Source organism: Tympanuchus pallidicinctus, unplaced genomic scaffold (assembly GCF_026119805.1).
Source record: "Tympanuchus pallidicinctus isolate F22 unplaced genomic scaffold, pur_lepc_1.0 scaffold1, whole genome shotgun sequence".
NCBI lineage: Eukaryota > Metazoa > Chordata > Aves > Galliformes > Phasianidae > Tympanuchus > Tympanuchus pallidicinctus.
In genome coordinates this window covers 20,111,043-20,126,173 of record NW_026294618.1, presented here as the reverse complement: position 1 = coordinate 20,126,173, position 15,131 = coordinate 20,111,043, and the positions used below count along the sequence as shown (strand labels likewise).

General features: G+C 35.5%; 1 protein-coding gene across 2 annotated transcripts in view; it reads right to left on the bottom strand.

Annotated features, from left to right (window-relative positions):
* Nucleotides 1–414: 414 nt before the first annotated feature.
* The window catches only part of MYOM2 (myomesin 2), a 73,387-nt gene continuing 58,670 nt past the window's right edge, over nt 415–15,131 (bottom strand). For both annotated transcript variants that reach the window (XM_052697026.1, XM_052697037.1), the window contains 9 exons: nt 12,059–12,172; nt 10,716–10,803; nt 9,597–9,635; nt 8,828–8,933; nt 6,101–6,264; nt 5,770–5,806; nt 5,630–5,652; nt 4,720–4,775; nt 415–1,512 (listed from right to left, as the gene is read on the bottom strand). In XM_052697026.1, coding sequence (XP_052552986.1) covers nt 1,198–1,512; nt 4,720–4,775; nt 5,630–5,652; nt 5,770–5,806; nt 6,101–6,264; nt 8,828–8,933; nt 9,597–9,635; nt 10,716–10,803; nt 12,059–12,172 — 942 coding nt within the window. In that variant the 3' untranslated portion in view covers nt 415–1,197. The remainder of the gene's footprint in view (nt 1,513–4,719; nt 4,776–5,629; nt 5,653–5,769; nt 5,807–6,100; nt 6,265–8,827; nt 8,934–9,596; nt 9,636–10,715; nt 10,804–12,058; nt 12,173–15,131) is intronic.

Genomic DNA, 15,131 nt, shown 5'->3' with positions numbered 1-15,131 from the left:
CACTATCACCACTATTTCTCACTGTTAAACTCTTAGCTGAAAGCTGCTTAGCAAATAACAAGGGCTTGTCTAAGTAGGTAAATTAAATTTTACTGAAATAGAGAACCTGATCTAAAAAAAAAAAAAAGCAACCATCAAAAACAAAAATCACAGTGCTGCAGTCATATATTTCATGAAAGATATGAACAGTCTTTTGAAGACATTCATATATATAAATATATCATATTTAAATCTTAGCTTAGCAGAACGTTACACCATCTATGGGAGAGCTTTTCTGTTCATTTTGGATAGAGGAGAATCAGAGGGGTAATTATCCTAAATGACTGAGTTATATACATGTCTTTTGATACCAGTTTGATCTTGCATCTTGGTCTGTATTGCAAAGAGTGAAATTAATATCATAAGTGCCACCCATTGACTGTGATTAACCATAATTTGCATTTATTGAAAGTTGATTGTCTGCATGCTACCAGCTGTGAAATTGTGCAATAAGCAATAATTAAACAACGAAAGAGAGTAAACAAAACTAGTTAGGTGTGATTTGGAGCAGTGAGTAGCAAAGGTGACTTTCAAAGTTTTATTAGCACAATGCAGGAAAAACAAAATACAACCATGTAACCTATGCTTCAATGAGCAGATAGTAAACATCTGTAAAACTACTGAGCTCTACTAAAGAAAAAATCACACTACAAAATAACAATATAATTAGTAAATAGAGAGACTATCCACTAAAGTTATGCAATCAGAGGCTTCAAAGCCAAAGGGACTGTGTGTGTAACAGAGCGGGAATCATTTCTGAGCATGTAACTACAGTTCACTACCTTCATTGATGAAACATTTGTTCTCAATTTTCTCAAGAGGATGCTCAATGGGTTTTGCTGAAGGTGTAGAAATGGAGGTTTACTGTAGGCTTATGCAATCTGCCATTGCCCACAAGGAACTTCGGGAAGGCATTTGGCTTTTTCTATTTTGAAGTACTACACTATTACACATAGTCATAATGATTTCAGTGCATATGTGTACAGCGCTGTAGCACAGCTACCACTCTAAAGCAAACTTCTAAAAGCTCAGTTTCCATTTGGAGAGTACCAATTAGTTATCTGTGGGAATACCTCAGCTACAGCTCACATATACTACTTTGTTCATCAAACATAGTTACAGGCTTTACTTATTGGCGTTTTATCTTGCCCCTGGGTTCTAGGTAGAACTAGCTCCTGATGGTGGTATTACTCTAGGTTTTGCAAGCTGGCCTTGATTAACTTCAGGTATTTTTTCACCATGTCTGTATACACTTACAGTGACATCTACTGTTTCCCCGCCATATTTGTTCTTGACATAAATGCTATATTTGCCCGAATCTTCTGAGGTCACTCCCTTGATTGTCAAACTGGCATATTTTCCTTGTTCCAGTGAAACCAAATAATGCTCATTAAGCTCGAGAGTCTTGTCATTCTTGAACCAAACCACTTCTGGGTCAGGGTTTCCAAACACAGTACAGGTCAGATTCAGAGTCTAAGGAAGTTAAAAAAGAAATATTTTTAACGATTGGCCAGGTTTGTTTAAACAGAATATTCTCAGTATTACTTTCAGACACTTCTTACTCCTAGTAAATTAAAGTAAGACAGGCAGCATGTTCTTGAGGACTGAAAAGTAGAGTTTCTATATTTTTCTCTTCCACTGAGATTTTCCACCATCTTACCAGTGACTGTGATGCAGTAATAGCCCTGAGGTAAGATTCTGAATACTAAGTAGGACTGCCAATGCAGTCCTGCCTGCAGGAGACTCCTGGCAACCCGTTAGTCTGACATGATACTCAGGCAATGATAGGTTTAAAAACAACCTTGAAGATTCCCTGAACACAGCAGGGAAGAGAACTGAGCAAATCTTTTCCAACCTAGGCCTCTGGAGGTTATTGCTCAAGATGACATTAAAAAAAAAATCACTTAAAAAATAGTACATAACATGAATCATCAGACGTTGATTACAAATGCTGCTGACTCGTAAAATGGAAATATTTTATGAAGACTAAATAATTCATAAAGGTTGTGAAAGTGTTGCGTGCATACTCAGTGTGTTAAGAGAATAGCAAAAATGACTTTGTAGGCGATCCTGACAGTCCAGGTATTTTCTCAGAACTGAACTAGGACTAAAGAAGCTCACAAAATTTTGATGGTTATTCTTCCAAATCTATATAGATTGCTTTCTGAATCCCATTTTGACCATTGTGTATGTGCACAGATTTTATGCATTTATGTAATGATGACAGAATACATTAAGTAATCATTTCTGAAGTTGCACTGATTACTGCCTACTTTGTCCATCTTTTACTGAATTCCATTTCCACAAAATTCTTGCCTATATAACTTATCTCAGTATGAAAATTTTATCACTGTGTTAAAAAAATAATTAAATAACTTGTACCAGAATGACCATACCCTCACAATTACTCTTTTAAGATCCACAGATTCCTGACCAAGAGGAAGCAGAGAAAATCCATCCTTGTGCACACGTGCATGTTTTTTGCACTATTTTTTCTTGAATTCTGATGAACAAATAGATATGATATTACACAGTGAGAAAAAAAAAAAAACCTGACAAATTTTAAGTGATTGGAAGTGCTATGCATACACAAATAGAAGCAGTTTTGCATATGGTGTTCCTCCAAAATAAGAGGGGACTGTTGAAGGAAGATTTATGTGCTCTGGATACAACCTGATGGCTACCTAAGTGTGCAAGCACCCTTAAAGAAGTGATATCATGTAGGATGTAAAGTTAACTAATGACCTATAGGAACTAACGTTTCTATAAAATATTTAAAGGAGTAATGTAAATATAAAAATTAAATGTTGGGAAATCAAACTAATTCTGATAGCAAATAGCAAGTTTAAATCTCATTGTCCTTTCTGTAACTTGAGCAACATTTCATGACTATTACTCTCAAAAATGACCTCATTTAAGAGCAATTAATAATTCAATCATAATAATTAATCAAGTCTTAATATGTTAATATTAAAAGCTTGCCAGAGAGCAGATATATTCCACAGTCATTTTAGATCATTTGGACCTGTTCTAATTTATTAAATTATAGATGTGGCCTAAAATCATTTATACCTTCTTAACAAAAGTTAGTAAAGCTTTGTTTTGTATTCATATATTTGCATAGATATACCATTCCATTGCATGAGGATACCTCTCTTTTCTTTTTCTTGTTTTTGTAAAGCAACATCTCACTTGTACTTACATGAATTCTGCATGGTACCTGTTCATATATAATTTACAGGTAAATTAAAAATTTCAATTCTTCCTGATATGTTTTGTTTTCCCTGATTTTAGGAATCAGAGGTATTCCCTTTGGATATTCAGTTATTTAATCCTCATATGGTTACTCCTCTTCAAACTCCTCTAACTTCTGGAAACTTTTTGTGTAGTATTTCCTTAATTTAAGTTCATAAGCTTTAGGGCATAATTTTTTTATGAGGAAACTTCAGCTATTGTGTGCACGCAGTCAGGTTGACTTCTCCTGGCTGTTTCCTAACAAACACTAAGATGTTGGTCATCAAGTGGATTATACCTAACTTCCCAAGAGACTGGCTCTCATGCCATGAAGTGCATTAGTCTGTTACAACTAGAAGGCACCACAAAGGAAGGAATGGGCCAAGAATAAAATTGTCTTGATTTGGTCTAGAGCTGAGCAGCTTTCAGCATCCACTACAAGGCCTCATTGATTCAGCACTTCTAAGGAGAGACTATATCTGGATATCTAGAAATGGCTGTGTACAATAAAATCTGGAAGAGCTATGCATTACCCTTTCTCTGGCCAAGAGGACAGTTTTCACACAGGGTAACGCAGCTGTAGTTTCTCAAGATGTATATCACACAGTACACTTAAACTCCCCATTCAACACGATCTTAAGAAACTGCAGATAGTAAGAGTCACACTGGCTCACAAGCTGATTTGCTATAGTATGTTGGAGTAAAGTCCTAGGTCTTTTAGAAATCAAAAACAACTGCATAAAGAAGTGTACAAAATGAGAATAAGCACTGTGATCCTACTTCCAGTGCATATTCCTTCTTTCCACAATTTGTGGATTATAAACTGATTATAAGTATGAGCTATATTGAGAAGACTGTGTTTAACAGCCATGCTAGATTTCTCTTCATAACAGTACTGTTTTCTTCTTTTGGATGCAAATCTATTTTGATCTAAGGTATTAAGGCACAAATAAATTATGAACCTCTTGAAAGAACACTTCCTTTTCATTGCAGTGACTACTTACTACACACTCCTTAGTTCTCATACTGTGTGAATAATCATTTCCAAGTACCTCCCCTTGTGTTACATTGGGTGACAGAGTGGCTGTCTCCTCCTGCCTCTTTAGATTCTCCTAGAGGGCAAGAGAAGTTTCTCCCCTTGAACTGCTCTGGTCAGTATGCAGAGCTGAGACTCAACACAGATTTGAGTCTGCAGTTAATTCAGTCTCCATGTAATCAGGACAAAAGACCAGCACCTCTTGAGGATGACCTTGACTGCCTGAGATAGGAATTAGGCTGTGCTTCCCCTAACTGTATAGCCAGCTTATGGAACCTATGCACAATTAAATGACTACTTCTTTTTTCTCTCAACTTGCAAAATCATCTGTATTACTTCCCTCTGCCCACTGAAGAAAACATTTCATTAGTGTGAAATTTCAGCAGAGTGATTCATTGATAAAAACTTACCTTCCCATCCATTATAGTAACTACATCAGGCAAACCACCAATGACTTTACCACGATCTAGGAGTTTAAAAAAAAAAAAAAAAAAAAAAAAGAGGTTTAGTGCTCAATGTTACTCATTTCTTAATTATTTTATTAACATGGTGTCACACTAGTCCACTAGTCATGATTTCTGTTTGGACTTCTCTTAGAATAAACACACACTGGAATTTTTGGCCAATTAAATATGAAATAATACAATTTTTACAATATTTTGTGTTATTTCTTATGAACATATTTTATGGTTCCCTCACGTTTTTAGCAGAGGTTGTGCTATGGAGTTCTAAGCTGATAGATACAACAGCCTTGAAGTTGCTACCAAGCTTGACAGCTTGAGTTTTGGGAAAAGAGCAAAGCAAAGTACTTTCAGCATTGCAGTGATATCTAAGATCAGAGGAAAACCTGTTCTGCCATCCTTTTTGTGGGCAGAAGCATCTTTCAAGGTACATTGCATCTTGTACCAGAATTCCAGTAGTAAAAAGCTTCCATACTATCTCTCTTTCAACATGTTATGTATTCAACAGTCATTAGCAGGTTATTTTCTACTTAATATGTAGATCCCAATATTCAGTCTCATTCTTAGCTTTCCTGTCAACACCTCCTTGTGTGACACTCAGATACTAACACCTAACAAAAACTCTGCAGATCATGGAAGACATAGTGGATCACTACAAAATGTGTAAAATGTGCAGTCAGAGGGTTTCCATTTGAATTAAAGAGAAATGAACTCTCAAATTACTATTATTATTGCAGTATTCTGCAGTAATATGTGATTTCTGCCATTACAGATCTTGGACAGGTATGGCAACATACCACAATAGATGTCTTAAAGAAAACATGTAGAACATGTAAAATAAAATATAAAATCAACTTACTCTTCTCAGCGAAAGCAGCTGCCCTAAAATTGTTGAAGAGAGGAAAAAAATTTGTAATGTTATTAATAAATTATTAATGAAATAATTTTCCTGTGATTAGATTATTGTAGCATTAAAATGAAAAAAAATGTAACACTTACTTGAGTCGCTGGAATTCGGCAACGGCATCATCAAAAGCTGTAAGAAAACAGTTGAGAGAGTTGTTGTCTGTGAACATCATTTGCATTTTGGTCTAAGTATTTAAATACATGTCCTTACTAAAGCTTTTTTAAAAACAACAGCATTAAACAGTAGCAGAAGGGAAAACCAAACCCTGAATTCAGTGTCACTACTGGTAAAAACAGTTATGCAACTAAATTGCATATAATTTTGACAACAGAATGTCTATTTTTACTGCATTCCTCTTTTCATTCCTGATTATTTCTGTTTAATCTGTGAAGTCACCATATAAGTATGATCTTAAAAATATACCTTGCCCAGACAGATCAAGTGTGCGTTTGAAGGATTCCTTGTCACCAAAGATTTCAAAGGTGTAGTTCCCCTTATCCTTTTCAGTGGGTTCAGTTATCTGCAGCCAGGCAACATCCTCTCCACCCCCAATCTTCATCTTTTCACCAGAAGAAATCTTAGATTCCCTTGAAAAATGAATAGAAATGTGTTCAAACATTCTTTTCACATATAATCTCCATAGGAGACCATCTATAAAAAGTTAGACAACGCACTGTTTCCAAATTAGAAATAAATTGCAACTAGTGAATGCAATTCTTTTCCTTCCAATGTAAGTATGAAATACTTTGGAATCATTAGCTTGAGCTTTCCTTCTGATGGTTTACACCTTCATTCTCTCCTCATTTTTTTTCTCCCCACAAAGACATTTGTGTTTGTGTTGAACTGTCCATATACATCTGAATGTGAATATGCTGTATGACTTCAGAGTTCTAAACTCTTCATGCACAATGAATAACAGAGTAACTGTGGAATGCATTAAAATAGTTCACTGAAGGAAAAAAAAAATCTGTTTTTTTTTTTTTTTACAAGAGGAAGAAAATGTTTACCTTTCATTAACTTCCAAAAAATATTAATGAAATAATGAAAGACTTACATAGAATGTATTATTCTCACATCAAGACAAAATACACCTTTGCTTGCTCATTTGTTTTTGAGATCAAGACAAGAAGCAAATGTTCTAAGTGCTGATAATTAGTAAATATGTACTTTGAAAAAAAACAATGTGTAGCATTCTATTGACTAAACATCACTTCCCAAGTATAAGAAATGCTATGTTAATTTAGATTGGTGGTTCTTCTGCTCCGTAATCTGTCCTGAAGAGTGGAAATAGAAGAAGCTGTCTAGGAAGAGTACAGAAACCAAGCTATTTTCAATGACTTGTGAAGTTTGCTTTCTCTCATTAACTAGAGAAAAGATTTTTTACTTCCCTTTGCCCAAAGCATACTTAACTGGATTTTTTTTAGCAGATAAAGTCAACATTAGCTTCTCTTTGATCAGTTAATTTATTTGCACAGACATGGTTGATTTGGCTTCATAGCCAGTTTGATGAGGAAAAGGAATTTTTGTTATTTCTCTGTCTGTAAGAGGACTACATTGAGTTCAGTATATTAAAATACATACCTGGATAGAAATAACTATTTATTACAAAATACTGTATTCCCTACTGTGCCATGAGTGGATAATGCTTTCTGGTTTCAGGTCTTATATTATTATATTTCCTGCTATTCATTATAATGGATAATTCAAAGCTAGCTGGAAATCTGTTTACTATGTTTCATGATATGTCGGCAGCTGTCTGAAAAAACGGAAATGTTCAGTCTTCTTGTCCAGGAATAATGTAATAGAACTCCATTTGAAAAAGGAACAAGTTTGGGGGAGTGTAGAGGATGCTGGTTATTTATGCTTGGTTGGTTTTAGTATTTGTTTTAGCTCTTCATAATAACTCCAGCTCCTAATCATAATATTTATGAAATGATTGAAATGTCATTTGTTCAAAATATGTTTAATAACACAACATGGAACATCAGTATGTGGGGGATATCAGCTATCAAATATAAATTTGCATGCTGATATTTCAATATTCTCTGTTTTTATGTTTCTTTGAAGCATATGGTGGAATTGAATAAGTCTTTGAAACTGAAGCTGATTGAGTAAAAGATAAAGGAAAAAAAAAAGTTTCTTCTCCTTTTCATCATGCAAACATCAAATTTACTGAAAGAAGGAGAAGAACTTACTGAATACAAAGCTTGAGTTATGAGTTCAACTGAGCACCCTCATAGAAGTCTGTTTGCACTCCGTGAACCTAATGATCACTGACACTTTTCTCACATTCCTAACTGAAAAAGACAATGTGCAGCCACACCATCCTCTTCCTGTCCAGGTCAGAACACTTCACTGTGTGTCATCTTTGGAGGTCATCAAGGAATGTGAAAATTGAAAATACCTGAAGAGGTTTAAAATCCTTCAACATCCTCCATGCAGTTTCCAAAATAATAGAGGCCTAACATACCAAAGCACCTGGACACACATCTAACTCTAAATACACAGATGAATAAAAAGTACCACCAAAGTCTAAAATTAAAGTAACATGAGGGTGAAAAAAAGTATTTGAAATTTTACAGCTGAATTCCAGTTATACTCTCAGCTCTGACAGATATTCTTAAAACATTTTGTACTTCTTTCCCTTCCTCTTCTGTCATTTCGAAGAAGAGGAATAGAATTAAAATATTTAGTGTGAAAAAGTTTGAATGTTGTGGTTAATTGCTTTCTTAGTACAAGCTTTTATTAAATGGTGAGAGCATGCGATTCACCTACTTCTGGAGGAGGATTTCATCTATTCATAGAAAAGAGCAACATTGCACAGAAAACTGTGTTCCAATTCTTAACTGTCTTTGAACCAAGTAGATAATACAGTGGAGGACAAAAAATCCGGCACCGAGTAACAGATTGAAATACTGCATGTACTTTTTTTGTACTGTTACTTCTAGGTACTGGACAAGTCTGTCAATATTTCATTTAATGTATCCACTACCTATGCGAACTGAGAATATAAAACGCTGTTAAGAGAAATTCACTCGTGCTCCAGTTACTACAGGAAACACCAAATACAAAATAACAAATGTTCAAGACTATATTTTTCTCAAATAAATTTCAATGTAGGAAGGAACTTGAAAATATATTCTCATCTACCTGTGAGACCAAGTGACTTTCATTTCTTCATTGTAGTACTTCAAGAAACACTGGAGCCTTATTCCTTCTTCTGTGCAGAGTATCTTCAGAGGAGAAGCAGTCTTACCTACGGTGAAATGGAATATATGCAAATCAAGACATATAATGAAATGAACAGGAAACCGTCAAATGGAGAACCAAAAAATGTTCAAGATCTGAAGTTCTCAAGTACCGTAAAGAGACAATGATTCATGCTTCTCAAAGGAGATCTGATGATATTTATCAGATGAAATTTTAGTGGAAGTTTATGGTTTTATGATCATATACAAATATTATGACTAGCAAGATCCTTTGTGAAGTAATCAGCTAGTTATATAATTGCCATAAAATAAAGGCACTATGATTTTAATAGCGTGCAAAATTTATTTGAGTGCAATTCCTCTTCTTTCACTGGAATGGCTCTGAATTTCTTATTGGCATTAGGATCAGAATCTAGTTCTATCTGTATCATAAAGCTCATTTACTAATGGGAAGTATAAAACAAATAATTGCTGTAACATTGTCACAGTATCTAAACCAAGCAAGCCAGGTGGAATAATACTTTGTTCCCGCTTAATAGTGTCAATTAGCAAGGTCGACTGCCTATTCAAAAACTTAATAACATGCCCATAAAAATGTAAGCATCATGACTGCCATAGATTTCCCACTTACAATAAAAATTGTCTGCCTTAGGCTCAGATGACTTTAGTATAGAAAAACTACATGAAAATCCAAGACAGCATTTACTTACCACTGACTCTGCTCAGTGCCAAAATTATATCATCATACACTGTGGAGAAAAAAAAAAAGAAAGAAAGAAAATGTAGCATCAAAATTTAATCAAAATATAGCTTTGTAATGCTTAGTTTAATTAAAGTGATATGGGAAATCTTCATATCCTCAGGCAAAGAAAACCATTAAAATTGTAACAGGTGTACAAGACAAATTGGAGACTACCTGTGTACAATATATGAATTCTGTGCTGTGCCAATAAATGTACCCACTGCATGCAGTGTCTGCCATGTGCTGGCAGATCTTTGGCTTTGTATCCTTCATGCCAGAAACAATAAAAGGTCATTAATTTGACAGTTCACATTCAGAGGAGAGTGCAAGGGAAATAAAAAATTATCAAATTCTTGGAGAAAACCATACCCATCTGCTGCTGGTAGCAGAGAATTTGGCAAATATAAACTTCTTGAGAGCAAATAGAATAAACCAGGTATCATAACAAACTTTAAAAAAATCACAGTACTGATGGGATGCTGGATGGGGAGAACATTATACAAAGTAATAGAAAACTGGAGTACTTTCTTGTAAGATGGAGAACCACAGTATCTTCTGTTCATTCCAGTGGTCAGCATAAACTTTACTTGAAAATCCTACTCTGCTGAATGGCGGTAATTCATTTAAGAGCGTGAACATGTTTTTCTCTACAACTCGGTCTGCTTTTTCACAGTTTCTGAATTATAGCTTTATGACTTTACAGTTAGAATAACAGTCAGTCCCCCCTGAGACTCCCACTTCAATATATTTGAAAGACTTGATTCTACGTCTTTAGTAGACATTAAAACTTACTGAACTTGACAAAGAGCTCTTTACAAAAGATCCCATATAAAAGATGGTGCCTGCTTGATTAAAATTTACTTCACTTCTTGCCTGTGAGGGTGCTAGAAAGTAATCATTATAAGGCAAAGTGTCCCCCCCCTCTAAACTTGCCATCTGCAGTTGAGGCCTCAGTGCCATAAGGAAGGTACTGAAATACAAAGAACCCCAAACACGCTTGCTAGCTTGCAATTTGCAAAGGTAGCTTTTGAACATCTCTTGAGAGAATGTAGAGATCATTACTTTGATACAGTGAACTGAATATTACCTTTTCCTGATAATTCAAGGGTAGAGACATCATGACCTCTATCATCCGACAGTGTTGCCTTATAAACTCCTTCATCCTTGCGAGACAGCTACAAGAAAAGCACAAGATGTTTACTGACCGACTTGATATGAATATATTTGCTTAATCTCTTCACGCTTTTCTAAATCAAACAACAGACATTGTACTGCAATCGACTTACTGTTCAATAATCTTGCCAGAGATAAGATGGGAAAATATAAATGGCTTGTACATGTGTTGTTTTTTTTTTAAGCAGCTATATCTAGGTTCCTAAGCCTAAACCATAGTTCAAGTTCCAGTCAAATGCCTTAATAAATGTGGGTTTTCTTTCCTTCTTCCTCTTGTTCCATAAAGACAAACAGGATTGATCCTTATCAGCAGAAACTAGAAGTAGCTTAATAAGATGCGAAAGAGGGTAACTGCAACTAACATAAACTTCAGAAATGCCATTTTTATTCACTCAAATCTATTGTCTTTTTTGGAGTCATTATGTGCAGAGCAAGACAATGCATCTATTCCTTTTAACTTCTCAAGAATCAACTAAGTGAATTTCTTCAAGCAGCAGCTATAGTTAAATTACATGCTACTACAATAGTGCAATTTATTTTAATTTATTTAAAAACTTAAAGGAAAATATGTACTTACTTATATTCCGGTTGGAGGCTGATTAACTGAATCTTACATTTATACAAGCCCACAAGAAAGTGACAATAGGAAAAGTATTATGTAGTTAAATGACAATTAAAGACAGCAATTCAAGACAAGTTGAAACCACCCTCTTTCCAAAAAGTCTACACAGGAAAAATAAAGCCACTGGAAAGCCAGTATCCTATTGCAAGTGAAATGAAGGGAATAAATTATAAAAACATGAAGACAATTAAAAAAAACACTAAATAAAAAATTAAACTGAATGCACATTATGCTGAAAACTCAAAGACTTGATCCAGGGGATACTTCAGCAGCTTATTTTCCTCGCAAGAAGATAAATCTTAAAAAGCCTTATATCTTAGGAAATAAAACGAAGACAACTGTAAAGTGCTGGAACAAACTAAAAAATTAAGGAATAAGGAAAAAAAAGGAAAAAAAAAAAAAATAGTTCACCAGAGGATTTTTAAGTAACTTAAGCAAGACATGTCTGAATCTGTAACAAAAATGTATACTCTTTTACTAGCAGTAACTACTCACTATCTAATTGAAGGGTACAAAATATGCCTTTTCTTAAAATTTTTCATAAAAATCATAATAACTGGTGGAGTGATCTGCCTGGCAAATCTATAGCATGTCAAGCAGAAGCTATCATGTCTGATCAGTAGGTGATACTGTACCTTGGGAATAGTGAGGTGACATTCTCCCCTCTGCAGATCAGGCACCTCATCAACGTCAATCCCAGAACCATTCCTATACCACTTGAAAACAGTCTCCTTCTTTGTGTTTGCAACCTGCACAACAGAAAAAGGCACATAGTCATGGCTATATCCTGATGAAAGATACTGTACTATACATGGTCACAAAAGTACTTGCAGCATAAGAAGCCAATTTTTTATAACACATGTCAAATCAAGTTAAGTAAAAAAAATAAATCCAAACCAAGTCCTGTTCAGCAGAATGTTATTCCTACAACATTTATTTGCAGCACAGAACTGGTTGGAAGTAGGCAGTTTAGGCCTTCAGAGCACTGTCAAATCCTTAAAGACAATTCTGTCAGTCTGTTCCCTTAAGGAAGAGACTTGTCATCTGGTTGCAGTTTGTCTACAGCTATCTGTAAAAAAATAGAAATTAGAGCTGCTGAAATTTCCTCTGACCTCTGCATTTGCCACATGTCTCCAGAGACCTGTAACACAGAATCTAGACTCTACCTGGGAGAATATTCAGTCAATTTGTACAATTATCTTGGCTACATAAGCAACGCCTTTCAGGGCAGCACCACAAAGAGCCACTGAAATTACTATTCCATAAGCATTTGAGACTTCAAAATTGTAAGCGGCACTAGAAATCCTTTTTTCCACAACGTGTCCTATGCGGAATACAAAGACTTGAGGAATCCTACAAATTAGGACTGTCTCTTGATACAAAAGAATTTAGCAAAGTGGTGTAAATGCAGAAAAGGTTCTTGAAAGCCAAAATTTTGCTGTAATAGTAGCAGCTGATCTGAGCAATACATAAATAGAGTACAGGTATACCTCATCTACTGTTATAATTTGGAAATATAAATTGTGCATTAGAAACACTTAAAATATTGCTGGATGAATGGCATAGAAGTATTAATTCACAGAAGCCAAAAGCTCAGCTGTGACTAGAAACCTTGGCAATATATTTTACTTTTCTCCTTTTCAGAAGTACTAGAGTTTATTTAATGTTTCTATACTCTTTTCATTCCAAAAACCACATAAATGCAATGGTATTTGTGTGCCTAGCCTGAATCCCCAGTCACAGAATCATAGAATCCTAGAATCAGCAAGGTTGGAAAAGACCTACAAGATCATCTCTCAGAGAGGAAGTATTTCTCAATGTCCAACATGAATATCCCCTGGCACAACTTGAGGCCATTCTCTCTAGTCCTGTTGCCAGTTACATGGGAGAAGAGATCAACCCCTACTTCACAACAAACTCCCTTCAGGTAGTTGTAGAGGACAATAATACTGTGAGAATACTATGGGAAACAGTGTTGAAGGTTTTGTTATAGTCTTGGTAGACTATGTCAACAGCTTTTCCCTCATCCACCAGCTGGGTCATTCGATCATTGAAGGAGATCAGGTTCTTCAAGCAGGACCTGCTTTTCATGACCCCATGCTGGCTGGGCCTGATCCCTTGGTTGTCCTGCACACACTGTGTGATCTCCCTCAAGATGATCTGCTCCATAACCTTTCCCTGGCATACCGGTCATGCTGACAGGCCTGTAGTTTCCCGAATCCTCTTTATCACCCTTCTTGTAGATGGGAATCACACTGGCAAGCCTCCAGTCCTCTGAGTCATCTGGTTGACCAGGAACACTGACAGATGACAGAAAGTGGCTTGACTATCACCTCTACCAGTCCCCTCAGCACTCTCAGGTAGATCCCATCTGGCCATATGGATTTGTGGCAGTCCAGGTGGTGTAACAAGCCTCTAACAGTTTCCACCTGAATCATGAGATGGTTTGTTCTTCTCCCCATCCAAGACTTCCAGGTCATGGGAAGAGTTAACAAGGTTTTGGTAGATGAACATAGCTGGCAAGATATTTCTTAGTCCCCAAGCAGTCACTTAAGAATATCTTGAAAAATAACTAAACAAATACTGGGCAGCCTAGAAGTTAATTCTTTTCTATATACATACATATATCAAGTGGCTTGCTTAGAGGAAAATACATACGCCAATTTTTGAACCTTTTACATTAGAGGAATCTTACTCTTGATAAAGAGCTCTACAAAAACTCACTATAGAGATCACCAGATATAGACCAGATACAAGGAGGGATTTTTTGCTCTCTCCCAAAAGCTCTTTTTTTTCGCTCTCACAAAAAAGACCTACTTTCTGGTAGGTCTTCAAAATTTGCTCACTATAATCACGTATCCTGCTGTTTTATAATCAGTGTAGTTGCTGTATGCATCTGACAGTGTATGGGCTCACAATCTGGCCCAGAGCAATGTCTTGCCTGAAAAAAATGAGAAGCATTTTACATTTACCAGTAACTATAAGGTGGCTATTCCGGTAGCCATATGACATATGTGGCAATTTTATTTGAACAAAGCCTGAAGGAAGAAACCTTTAACACTTTTCAACAGTTTTTCATCAAAGACTGTTAGCACTCAATCTGACAATAAATACACAGAGATTCAGACACAAGCAGTTTGCAGCGCTGAAGTTATTTGATGTTGTCATTGACTAAGAAAAGTTATTTTTTTTTTTACTGTTTAGTCAGACACCAAAAGTCTTGCTTTCAATAGATGCAGTATAAATAATAGTCAAAGATATGCAAGAGTAGGTTCCAAACATTCTGAAATTTAGAATTTCTTGAAGAAAAATGACAGTAGACGCTGGCATGTATAGAAAAATAAGCACACAATAAAGAGAAAATACATCAAATTGTCATTCAGATGGATAAATATATCTTTCTGTCATTCAGAATCTACAATACCAATAATAAGATAATTAGAATTAAATTTTAAGTAAAAATTCAATCAGGTCCAATCTCACAAAAAGGAAGTGGTACCAGAGGTAATGTATACTTCTTTAGATGTGTTATTATATAACACAATCCATATTTGTTTATTATTACTGTTATGAACCTGGATCATACTATCAGTTCTCTGCCCTAACCAAGCATCCAGTTCCCAAAGACCCCATTTCATGCCACAGACTTTGATAACATCCTGGCCAAAAGCCCTCTTGCAGATCACATTATCCCTTCACATTATCCCA